The 13,179-nt window shown below is 43.1% G+C and overlaps 1 protein-coding gene across 2 annotated transcripts in view; it reads left to right on the top strand.

The window, feature by feature from the left end:
- cd2ap (CD2-associated protein) overlaps window positions 1-13,179 on the top strand; it is a gene marked incomplete at its 5' end in the record, with an annotated part of 122,138 nt that overhangs the window by 56,749 nt on the left and 52,210 nt on the right. For both annotated transcript variants that reach the window (XM_079525438.1, XM_079525437.1), the window contains 4 exons: window positions 1,062-1,188; window positions 3,099-3,277; window positions 8,502-8,586; window positions 9,326-9,420. In XM_079525438.1, coding sequence (XP_079381564.1) covers window positions 1,062-1,188; window positions 3,099-3,277; window positions 8,502-8,586; window positions 9,326-9,420 — 486 coding nt within the window. The remainder of the gene's footprint in view (window positions 1-1,061; window positions 1,189-3,098; window positions 3,278-8,501; window positions 8,587-9,325; window positions 9,421-13,179) is intronic.

The following is a 13,179-nucleotide window of genomic DNA, read 5'->3' as shown; positions in this document are numbered from 1 at the left end:
ATTTTTGAAAAATAGCAGACCTAAAACCTAAAACTGACAAACATAGCTTTTTCAGAAAACTGTCAGGATGTAGAAGACATTTTTAGAATCTGATCTCAGGTCAAAATGGGTTAAAGTGAAATAACCCTTTACAATCTGAATACAGGACTTTGAATGGATGGATGCTGCCTTAAAGTCAAAGATCCTACCTAGACTAACTACAGTGCATGGATCGGAGTAGCCTCTAGCATTCATTTTTAAGATATTACATTTCATGCCTGGATCTTTTCATCTTCATGACTTTTGGTTGGAGGCATTACTCTTACTAGGGTCGGATGATTTATTGATATCGTCATAGGAGATGAAATATCGTCATAGGAGACGAAATATCGTCTGCGATTTTGCACGTTGTACGTTACTTGTAACATCATTATATGGCAACGGGTGTTATCCTTTCATGGTTCTAGTCACCTGACCTAATGAGGATTTTATTCTACATAAGATTGTCAAAAATAGCGAAAATAACGTAAATCCAAGCTCTTTCACAATACGTTGTGAAATGACAGGTTTTTTTTTTTTTAATTTTTGGCTTTCGTCTTTATTTTATATTTTTATGGAGGGACAGACAGTAGGCTGACAGGAAATGGGGAGATAGATGGGGGGAAGACATGCAGTAAAGGCCGCCGGGATCGGGAGTCGAACCCGTGGCACACTGCCAGACTGGATTACCAGCCAAGGTGCCTGGACCACTGAGCCATGGCCCAGGCCCAATGACAGGTTGTTTTGTTGAAGTTTGGTCAAAAAAGTGAAACGCTGCAAAATGTGGTTGTGAGCTTGTTGCCAATTGACAATTTAAAAACAAATGTAAAAAAAAATGCATATGAATCGATATTTAGGTATTTGGTTTTGAAAATTGTGATATTCGAAATTTGTCCATATCGTCCAGTCCTAACTCTTAGTCTAAAATGTACTTTCAGAGTAGGTGGAGCAATCGCTAATTCTTGACATTTTTCAGCAACACATCAAAGTACACACACACTGGGACGACAGGTGGATTAATAACGCCTGGCTTGTACCTGCAGGTTGAAGAGGGCTGGTGGAACGGCAGCATGAACGGCAAGTCTGGGCTTTTCCCTTCCAACTTCGTTAAAGAGATGGAGGCATCGGGAGAAGACGGAGAGCCCGGCGACGCCACCGCAGATGAGACAGGTGAGAGAGACGTGCAGTACGAGCTGGAACTGGAAGGGCCTCACTAATGGGCAAAGATACAATTCCAGAATCAAGGCGTTTTAGTTTAGTCATAGTCTTTGGACTGAAACTTCATTTAGTTTTAGTCACATTTTAGTCACCTGGAATGTCTTGGTGTTAGTCTAGTTTTAGTCGACTAAATGTCATAAGATTTTAGTCGACTAAATCTACAGTTGATTTAGTCGACTAAAATGTATTTTGGCGGGCCTTGATGCCGTCGTAATGAGTATTTTTACACATTTTTACAAAATTTTCAGCATGCAACCAAGTGTAAAATTACTTATACTGGATCTCTTGTCCACTAGTCCCTTCCTAACATTTTACACTAGTTTTTATTTGTCGACGAAATCGTAGGTATATTTAGTCTTAGTTTTAGTCATCATAGCTCTGTTTTCATTTAGTTTCCATTTAGTTTTCGTCAGTGGAAAAAGGTAGTCGACGAACATTTTTCATCTTAGTTTTAGTCGACAAAAACAACACTGGTCAGAATTACGTACGCTTTTCCTTGAATAGACGCCGCTAAAGGCAAGGTTCGCTTGCCGAGTCGATCTGGCAATGTTTGTGGAAGTCTGACACCAGACACTGTTGACAAAATGACAGCAGCGTGTCTCATTTTACCGTTTCTTCAGGCAGTGAGTTTGCTCAGGTAACAATACCTAAAGCAAGGTTATTTCATGTGGAGTTGGAAAAAGAGAGAAATTACTTTGAAAAATGACCACAAAAGGAAATGCCTTCTTTTATAGGCACGCGATTGCGAGCACGTTTAGTCATTAAAGGTAACGTGTGACTTCAGCTTAGCTCCACTGACACCAGAATTCTAACATAATGAAGACAAGGTTGGCTTACATAATTGCTCAGAACGCAGATACCTAAGGGTGTTGTTGCACGTTGTTTGCAGCTGAGTTTCTCCACACGGGCACTTTGATGTTATTTCGTGGATCTCATTGCCTGGTATAATTGTAGTGGTTGCAATGCTCCTCCACTTCTAGAAACTAGATATACAGGCCAGTTTTTGTAATAGAAGTATTAAGGTGTGACTGCTGTCCAAGTGGAACAAGCCTCGGCAGGCAGGATTTAGTGTGCCGGCTGAGTCTTTCCAAGCCTTTTGTGAGCGTTACTGTGACTGTATCATAAAGAAGTTGTTTGAACAGGCATGTGCGTGCATACTGCGTATAGGTAACAAGAGACTGTGTGTGTGTGTTAGGCTTTGTGTGAGGGAGTTTGCATGCTTGTAATGTATTAGAATCTTTGCATGCACTTGTGTACTGTACATGTCATGGGTGTTTATCCTCATTTAACCCATTCTGGACGGGAACGCCTTTTGGTGTTTTAAGCATTATGTTATACTTTAGCTAATGAAAAATAGCAGATATACAAGCTCATAGTGTGGCACCGAGTACCGCACTACAAGCTTGCTATTTTTGAAAAATCTTGAAAATGTGTCGCAAATCTTTGAATATAATTATACTTACATATAATTATACTGTGTAATAATATTCTTACACAGTGACGGTTTTTAACTCAAATCTTTGCTTCCGGTGGGGTCCCTGGAACAACATATTTTCAGATGGGGGTCGGCGGCCAAATACATCTAATTCTAGGGGTCCTTGACATGAAATAGTTTGAGCACCACTGACATAGAAACAGGTTTTTCAGAAAACTGTCATGATTTAGAAGACATTTGTAGAATCTGGTCTCAGGTCAAAATGGGTTAAATGATTGTTGTAAATGTGAGAATGCACCTTACACAGTGATGATAGCTCGCCTAACGGGTCCCTCATCATGTGCCTGTCCTCCTCCTAGTACTGATGTAGATAAATATTGTGTAAAACTGTATTTCTCCGTCCCTGACCCCCTCCTTCCCTCATCAGACGGTAGTGGTAAGGACGGGGCCATCAGCCCCACCTCGCCTCACCCTTCTCCAGGGAACGGAGTTATCGCCCAGCCTAAGAAGATCCGAGGGGTCGGCTTCGGAGACATATTCAAGGAGGGCTCGGTCAAGCTAAGGGTCAGACTACCCAGCCCAGACAAAGAGGAAAAGAAGGACAAGGTGGGTGCAGAGCCATGTTTTTCTTGTAAATTACACTGCGTTGCATATCAGAAATAGATGCACGTCGGGATGTAGGAGTACAAATAAAGAAAGAAAAATTAATTATTATTTTTTAATGCTGGATTATTATTAACTGTTTCCGTCCGTAGGACGTCGCCACACGTCCTAGGGGTCCCAATCGACGCGTACATACGACGTCCTCAGACGTCCTAGCGCATCCTCAATGATACGGGGCGAGATAAGAATATTCAGATTTTTTTCCTTTTTTTTTTATTTGTCAGTTCGCCTTTCGGCTACCGTATGCTACACTCTAGGAAATTGTTAGCTTACCATTGATTTAGCTGTTAGCACGGCGGAAAGAATGACTCGTCTCTCCTAATCTCTCCGTGGTGTTGAACGGATCGATTTACTGGCGCTTCATTTCTGCTCCTCATCTGTCTCTCCCGCAAAATATGAACGCTTTTTGGATCATATATCGTATAAATTAAAACGATCGCAATGTAAGCTAGCAATGTAAAGTAAGTATTGTTTCCGGGTCGTGGGTTTCTGAGTAAAAGCGGCCATGTCTTTCCGGCACCCCAGAGCTCCTATTTTGAAGGACTTCCGGCACTGATTGTGTTAATCAAATCTCGTAATCTCGTGGATGGCACAGCGGGGTACAGTAGCTATTCACGAGATGTTCTCGTGCCAGCACAGATTGTGTTAACAGTTATTCATGCATGCGTTACTTTTCTTTATTGATTTCATAGTTTTAAATAGATCAAAGTGGTCCCCCTGACCTAGTTTTGTGGGTGGTACAACGTTCTTGCATGACAGCGTGACTCTTAACTCTTTGAGAGTTTCAAGGATTTCTATATAGTTTTTAGACTTCTCTATGGCAGAATGGCGTTTTTGAATGATTTATTGAAAATTCTCTGCTGTGAATGTGTGACAACGAAAGACCTTCAGAGAAAGCTTGGCTTGTCTGCTTCCAGGAAAAAAATGAACTGAGTTGATAAAAGTTGTGGTGTTGGAAGCCATTTAAAAGAGCCTGCATTTACACTGGGTAGTGTTTCTAGGACAACAATAAAAGTTATGACCGGTTGAAGTTTTATTTTCTAAATAACTTTTTTTCTGCTGGGCGTACATAGCCATGCAATATCTCATTTTAAAGGGTGAGTTGTCTAGTTCAATTAAAATAAAATAAAAAGTTTCTCACATGTACCACTGTAGATATTTTGCCATCTATAAATAGCATGGTCAGTCATGATCAATCTGACCTATCCAGCTAAAAGTCCCCCTAGCTCTGAAATGGAACATCATATAAACTCAATTCTTTTTTTGGGGTAAAATTAGACATTCTAACGCACATTTTGATATATACCATGTTTACATAGTCTTACCAGTACCGTGTCTATTCATGCATGTATCTCAAAAACCTGTTGTGAAGAAACAGTTTTGATAAAAAACTCATCCAAGGACATTGTTTTGATATGACTTTGTGCCCATGATATGTATCAAAATATAGACTTGAATGTATACTGTATTATAACAAAAAAATTGGGTTCTTACCATCTACCGTTACAGAGTAAATCACAGTTGAAACTCGCTTAGTCAAACCATAAACCTCAGACTAGTGAACAAAATAGCCATGACAGGTCTAACTCATTGTAAAAGCTTGTCTTTTATTTTTTATGACTACTAACATAATACAATTATAATAAATATTACAGAAAATAAATAGGCCTACATACAAAACAGTTGTCCCCAAACTCCCCAGTGTCCCCAAACCACTGCATTCCAGTTGTTCTTGACGGTGTGTGTGTGTGTGTGTAGGCTAAATTTAAAAAAAACAACAACTGAAATGAATGAATGCATCCGGTTCAGTGTCGGAGAACTCCATCGCAGTCTTGACTCTTCGTCATCATCATCATCATCCTCCTCCTCCGATGCCAGTTCTAAATATATAAAAATAAACATTTAGCTGTAGTCAGCCCGGCCAATAGCCAGTTGGGGGGGGGGGGGGGGACGTAGGCTATCTGACATCATCGTCATCATCATCATCACACGGAGACACACTAAACAATGTACAATCATGATTGTATACAATATACAATGAATGCAATTATCATGCAAGCTCAGACGTCAATGAAACGTCATACAGATCTTATATAATACGCTACTGTTAGCTTCACTCCCCGTCCCCCCTCCGATCCTTGTAGCAACGTCATCATAACCACGCGTTGCTTCAGTAAACGATGCATGTTTGTTCTCCGTCTTTGTAGACAGTAAATAAAAGGAGCGAACATTACTCTAAAGATCAGATCGCCTATAAGGCACGCTACAATATAAAATACTTGTACTGCCATGCGTGCATGCCTGCTACGATACATTTGTACTGCACCAACCAACCGATCGACACCAACCCCCCCCTCCAGCCCTTAGCCAGCACCAATGCACCGACCAACACCATTAGCCAGCACCTTCGGTGCTGGCTAATGGCTGGGGGCCATCGTGGTGAGTCATTCTGGCGTCATGATCTGACTAGTAGTAGTAATTATCCAAGCATCTATTTGTAGCGATCATCTTATGATTTCTGATCACTATAGAAGGGCATTTTCTACAATAAGATTACCTCAAAACATTCCGGGTTGATCGTCTTCTTCAATGGTTTCCCGGTATAGCTCATCGGACGACGATGGGGAGACAATGAAAAAAGGAGGGAGGGAGCAGCGAGTCTCGCTGTAAGCACTGGACCAGGGCTACTCCGCCTGGAGAAGGCGACTGGGACGCGTATGGATCAATACTACTACCACAAAACTCGCTCAAATAAATAGTACTGCTTTCAACTTTTTCTGCTAGAAAATCGCTCGGGCGAGACGGCAAACAGGCAAAACAATGAAAACTATGAAGACTCCCTCTGCCCCCACTGTTTACAGGGGGTGGGACCAGCTTCCAATGGCAACACGTACACGTGTGTCACGTGACACGGGTTTTCTGGGTAATGTAGTTGGAATATAAGCTCAGGAATTTAAACAGCGCTTCGGAGCATATTAATATGTTTAGATTCATCAAAAACTGTGAAGACGCCAATTGGCGTCATTGATCATTTACGGAATTCTGATGAAGACGCCAATTGGCGTCTTTCATCTTCTAAGGGTTAATACAGGCATGTCACTCTAGTCAGCTGATTTACAAGATGCATAGTTGAAGTTGTCCCGCTATATCAGCGGGACAACTTGGCTAAATGCCTATATCTGGCCATTTAATTAGTAGAGAGTAGAGAGTTATCAGCTCTTGGAAAATGTTATGCTTATACAAAAAAGTGTGGAAAGATGTTCAGTCCAAATATGGAAATGACCAAATCCATTGATATAGATACAGTATGTAACTGTAGACTCACTGTAAAATGAAATATTAAATGATATCCCTTTGTTGACAATGTTGGGACTGTATACTGTCACTCGACAGATATGACCAACCATGTTCCAAGTTGGAAATTACCCAGTTCCCATCTGGCATCAATGCACAATTTACAATTTAGGTATTTAGCAGACGCTCTTAACCCATTTGGGGCGGGAACCCCTTTTGGTGTTTTAAGCATTATGTTATAGTTTAGCTATTGAAAAATAGCAGATCTACAAGCTCATAGCACGCCACCGAGTGGCGCGCTATGAGCTTGTAGGTCTGCTATTTTTGAGAAATCGTTAAAATGTGCCTCAAATCTTACCGAAAATTGTCATGATTTAGAAAACATTTATTTTTTTAATTTCGACGTCAGGCCTGAATGGGTTAATCCAGAGCGATTTACATTAAGCAATAACAAAAAGCATGGCATACATCACATATATAAAAACTAAAGTAGTTATCATGAAACATGCGTAAGCTAAGAACGTAACAGTGGAGTATCTATGTACCATTAGTAGACATTGTGATCTGCAGGCTTTCAGCTTCTTTCTCTGGATTATCTACCGTGGTGTTATTGTTCAGCCACACTGACTGGACCATGCACCACACTGACTGGACCATGCACCACACTGACTGGACCATGCACCACACTGACTGGACATGCACCACACTGACTGGACATGCACCACACTGACTGGACATGCACCACACTGACTGAACATTGATCAAATCTAGTCTTATATTTTAGTCTGGAAAAATGTAGGTCTTTGAGTTGTGAAATGGACAATTATACAGATTTGAGCTTCTGCTTGGATATGACTCTTATTCTATTTTCATATCCTACTTTATGTTAAATTCCTATACAAGATACCACTGTCTGAGCCTCTGGGACCAGAGGGAATAGTAATGCATAACACGGCTAATAACTAATTGTATCCTTAATTAGTGATATTTAGCATGTATCCTTCCTTCTGAAACCTGCTCCCCTTTTCCCTTTCTCTCTTCTACCACAGCCTCCACTCACTGCTAACATGGCTTGCTCCACTCTCCTCCACAACATGTCACAACATCACAATATGTTGCATGGCCTCGTTGCCGCAACCCACACACAATATATGATCCCCTCACCCTTTTATTTTACCATCCTCAAGCCCCTGTAGTCTACTCACTGCTTGCCGCTCTAAAAATAGTGGTGTTACTCATGCCTATGATGAAGACTCGATAGCATGGAAATGCATTCTTATTTCCAGTTTTTCCACCAATACAAATATACAAAAGAACATGGCTTATTGTTTGCATAGTATAGTATTGTCCTGCAGAAGAAGTGCCAGGTTATTTCCGTCACTTTGCCACGCATGGTGATCCGTCTCTAGTTTTTACCTCATGCGGCTGGCTGCGTGTTAGTAGTTTCACTGTCACAGGAAACGTGTGCTAAATGTCTTTCAGATACTTTCCTCTTTGATGCCCACACACACCACCCTTGTGGTTCCACCAGTGTTCATAAACAATATCCATTTGTTGTATTCCTAATGCTCCCTCAACCATTACTAAAACAAATTTCAGAACATCCCTGGATTTGTTTAAAAGTGCTCCCTCTTCTTACTCTTGCCATGGTACTAAAACACAACATACAGATGCCAGATGTGTTTTCACTGTGTATCTTTTCAGTAATGTATTTTCTTCATCCCAACATTATTAACTACAACCACTCTTAACCAGTCGGATAGTAGACGCAACTCTCTCTCTCTCTGTGTGGATTAAAGACATTACACATGCATGTGCGCATCCAATCATGTCTAGGAAATCATTCCCATTTGTGTCGTTTGCTTCATTTTAGCCAATCCCATCATTACCATCCGCCGCAAAGCCCGCCCTTCCCACGCCAGAGTTACAGAGGCCGGACGCAGACAGCAAATCAAAATGTGAGTGAATTCATTAACGACACAATGAATGTTTTTAATTTGTATTCTTTTTTTTTTTGGTCAACCATAACATTGTGAGGAAAATGTTTCCACTTTGTCCTTTGGTTTCCCTCACTAATGACTGAAAATTAAGGCACACCACAAAGCCAAATGCATTGTGGGTAGCTGTGATCACAATGTTCCTACTCTATACTGAATATGCTGTACACCAATTCTAGAAATAAACAATCAAGCAGCAGCTAAACAGATGCCTTGGTGGGTCAGGGACAGGGTGTCCATTTTAATTGTTAATATTATAAAAATATAACATCCTCTTTGTCAGTATACTGTTCCAATATGATAAGCTCCAATATGTTGATCTGTGAGAAGAAAGAAAAAAAGACATGGTTAGTTCTCACCACATTTGCTTAGTGATTCATTGTGAGATTTCAAACGGAATCAATGATTCATATGAAAATGTGTCTTGATGTTGCATACATGCGTACATTACACACCAACACATGTAAAGCATCTTTGAGTGTCATGAAAAGCGCAATATAAGTCCCAGATATTATTATTATAAAACGTACTCAGCCTAGAGTTCCAGTTTACCTCATTTCTGAAATGTACATATTCGTTATGCACGTGGATGTGAGCAAATACTCATGCATACACTTGTACACCTTTTTTTCCCCCCCTTGGTATGAGAAACATTGTGTCCAGCTCACCACCTGAACCTTTTTTTTCCCTGTCTCCTCAGCTAAAGAATATTGTAAAGTTACGTTTGCCTTTGACTCCACAAACGAAGACGAGCTCAGCTTGAAAGAGGGTGATGTCATCCAGATACTGAGCAAGGTAAGCTGCCACAGGCCTACACTAAGACTCCACTACATGAAGAAAAGGGTGATGTCATCCAGATACTGAGCAAGGTAAGCTGCCACAGGCCTATACTAAGACTCCAGAGGGTGATGTCATCCAGATACTGAGCAAGGTAAGCTGCCACATGCCTGTACTAAGACTCCACTACATGAAGAAAAGAGGGTGATGTCATCCAGATACTGAGCAAGGTAAGCTGCCACAGGCCTATACTAAGACTCCACTACATGAAGAAAAGAGGGTGATGTCATCCAGATACTGAGCAAGGTAAGCTGCCACAGGCCTACACTAAGACTCCACTACATGAAGAAAAGAGGGTGATGTCATCCAGATACTGAGCAAGGTAAGCTGCCACAGGCCTATACTAAGACTCCACTACATGAAGAAAGAGGGTGATGACATCCAGATACTGAGCAAGGTAAGCTGCCACAGGCCTATACTAAGACTCCACTACATGAAGAAAAGCCGCATTGTGCTTAGTGGTTATATTAACTCATTTATTGCGGCTAGCTGTTAGCATAAACCCCAGTTCCAGGTGCCACCATACGCGTTCACATTAACCCATTTTGACCTGAGATTTCTTCGATTTTTCAAAAATAGCAGACCTACAAGCTCGTAGCGCGCCACTCGGTGGCGCGCTATGAGGTTGTAGATCTGCTATTTTTCAATAGCTAAAGCATAACATAATGCTAACACCAAAAGGGGTTCCCGCCCAAAATGGGTTAAAAGACCCACAAGTTTTCTCGTGTCTACGCGTCTTCTCTCCCACACATAATGTCCATGACATGAGACAAAATGCAAATGCTTAGGCTTTGGTCAGTTTGAATAAAATGAAAGTTTCTCTGATTTACATATTGTTTGTATGACACATCATTTTTTGTAATCTGCCTGAAACTCCAGTTGTGACGATAAAATGGGAACCCGATGGGATTTTGAAGTTCCATTATTCATAGTTGGGAGACTGCTTCAATTAAACTTGCATGTCTTGTCTATACATAGAAAGTGGTTATGACGTCGATTACAGAAAGGAGACAAAGGTGCAAAAGTGCAGTGAATGCAACCTCAGAATTCTTTGTTTTTATTAAACTACCGTTTAGTTTGTCAAGACTTAAAGGATTCAACAGAGAAGGAAGAATCGATAGGGAGTCGTTTGCTCTTCCACAGTCTTGGGCGACTCAAGCCCCCAGAAGGGCTGGCCAACGCTGAAGCGCTCGGCCCTACTGGTCACAGCTGGGACTGCAGACGGGCCCGTGCATTTAGCACGAGGAAACCCTGTGCAGCTGTCTTTGCATGTGCCAATGGTCCATGCAATGCATATGCGCAATTTCAGATGGATTGACCAACTCACTACAGAGAGAGTTTGCAGTGTTCACAAATTTAGGACAAAATATCATCTTTTTTTGGTGTCCAAATCGAACAAATGTGGAAGTAGAGCGTTCTTCCGGGTGCTTCAAAACACCACTGAGCAATTTCCATTGAAATGAATATCAGGGGGCGGGGCGGTCTGCCCTCTATCTTTTATAACTCTATGGGGCGACGGCAAGGGCACGGTCACCCCTGGAGTTTAGTTAGTGGGAGAGCTCAGCTGACCTGACGGACCTGGATGTAGGGAGAGGGGTTAAAAGTTCAGCGATGTACGGGGGTCAACCAAGAGCTCTGTAAACCTACTGGCAGCCAGTGGAGAGAGGCCAGGATGTAGGGGGGTCAACCAAGAGCTCTGTAAACCTACTGGCAGCCAGTGGAGAGAGGCCAGGATGTACAGGGGTCAACCAAGAGCTCTGTAAACCTACTGGCAGCCAGTGGAGAGAGGCCAGGATGTACAGGGGTCAACCAAGAGCTCTGTAAACCTACTGGCAGCCAGTGGAGAGAGGCCAGGATGTACAGGGGTCAACCAAGAGCTCTGTAAACCTACTGGCAGCCAGTGGAGAGAGGCCAGGATGTACGGGGGTCAACCAAGAGCTTTGTAAACCTACTGGCAGCCAGTGGAGGGAGGCCAGGATGTACGGGGGTCAACCAAGAGCTCTGTAAACCTACTGGCAGCCAGTGGAGGGAGGCCAGGATGTACGGGGGTCAACCAAGAGCTCTGTAAACCTACTGGCAGCCAGTGGAGAGAGGCCTGGATGTACGGGGGTCAACCAAGAGCTTTGTAAACCTACTGGCAGCCAGTGGAGAGAGGCCAGGATGTACGGGGGTCAACCAAGAGCTCTGTAAACCTACTGGCAGCCAGTGGAGAGAGGCCAGGATGTACGGGGGTCAACCAAGAGCTCTGTAAACCTACTGGCAGCCAGTGGAGAGAGGCCAGGATGTACGGGGGTCAACCAAGAGCTTTGTAAACCTACTGGCAGCCAGTGGAGGGAGGCCAGGATTGTAAACCTACTGGCAGCCAGTGGAGGGAGGCCAGGATTGTAAACCTACTGGCAGCCAGTGGAGGGAGGCCAGGATTGTAAACCTACTGGCAGCCAGTGGAGGGAGGCCAGGATTGTAAACCTACTGGCAGCCAGTGGAGGGAGGCCAGGATTGTAAACCTACTGGCAGCCAGTGGAGGGAGGCCAGGATTGTAAACCTACTGGCAGCCAGTGGAGGGAGGCCAGGATGTACGGGGGTCAACCAAGAGCTCTGTAAACCTACTGGCAGCCAGTGGAGAGAGGCCAGGATTGTAAACCTACTGGCAGCCAGTGGAGAGAGGCCAGGATTGTAAACCTACTGGCAGCCAGTGGAGAGAGGCCAGGATTGGGCTACAATGGTCCCTCTTCCTAGTACAGTACCTGTCAAGATCCTGGCTGCTGCGTTTCAGACCACTTGTAGACGGGACAGGGAGGACTGACTTATTAGTGTACAGGGAATTGCAGTGATCCAGGCGCCGGCGGGATGATATGGTGCTGTATGAGGGTTTTAGATTTTTTTTATCCCACGATTTTGCAACCCATTTTATTCACCCAGTGTCAATTATTGAATGTAATCCTGGGCTCTACACTTCCTCTGCCAACCTGAGGGGGCAGCGGACTGACCTCATGCTTCCTTCTATGCATGAGTAGTCCAAGCTGCTTCTTTTCACCTGACAGGGGAGAGTTTCCCCGGCCGGACGTAGCGCGTGGAAGGAACACGTTATTCCGACCAATTCCTTTCCCCTCCATCAGGCGCCCCGGCTGGAGGCTGGTCAGGGGGAGTTAGTTTAGAGACCAGGATTACTGCATGTTTTTGGTGAGCGTACCTACCCTATAGGGGACACGGGGAGAACATGCACACAGAAAGGCCCTTTCGCCAACCCCGCCTCGGGTATGGGCACTGATGACGCGGAGGAGAGGGTTTTTGATTCTAACGTGAAAGCATTACAGCAGAAAGTATACATGGTGATCCCATATCATCCCATTACTCAGTTGACATCTTCGAAACTCAATTTTGACGGCCTAATTTCTCTAATAGACTGTCCAGCCTACAGCCACCTTCCCGGAACCACTGTACTCATCTGATTAATATTGACGTTGCAGTCACATTTGATCGGTCTTACTGTTGCTTGCTTACAGTGGAATACCAGTGACTTTAAAATACATTCATAATTTCAGGAACACTCATTGTACTGTAAGTCACATGACTAGTAGGGGTGTGCCTCTCTCCCTTATAAGATGATATGCATCTAATTAGATACATGGGGCATGATACGATTCAAGGACGAGGCATTTTAATACAGAGGGATTTGGTGCAATACAATGTATAATAGTTTTTAACAGTTTTTGTTTA

The sequence above is a fragment of the Electrona antarctica genome (genome assembly GCF_951216825.1).
Source record: "Electrona antarctica genome assembly, chromosome: 17".
Taxonomy (NCBI): domain Eukaryota; kingdom Metazoa; phylum Chordata; class Actinopteri; order Myctophiformes; family Myctophidae; genus Electrona; species Electrona antarctica.
This window is presented reverse-complemented; position numbering and strand designations above follow the sequence as displayed.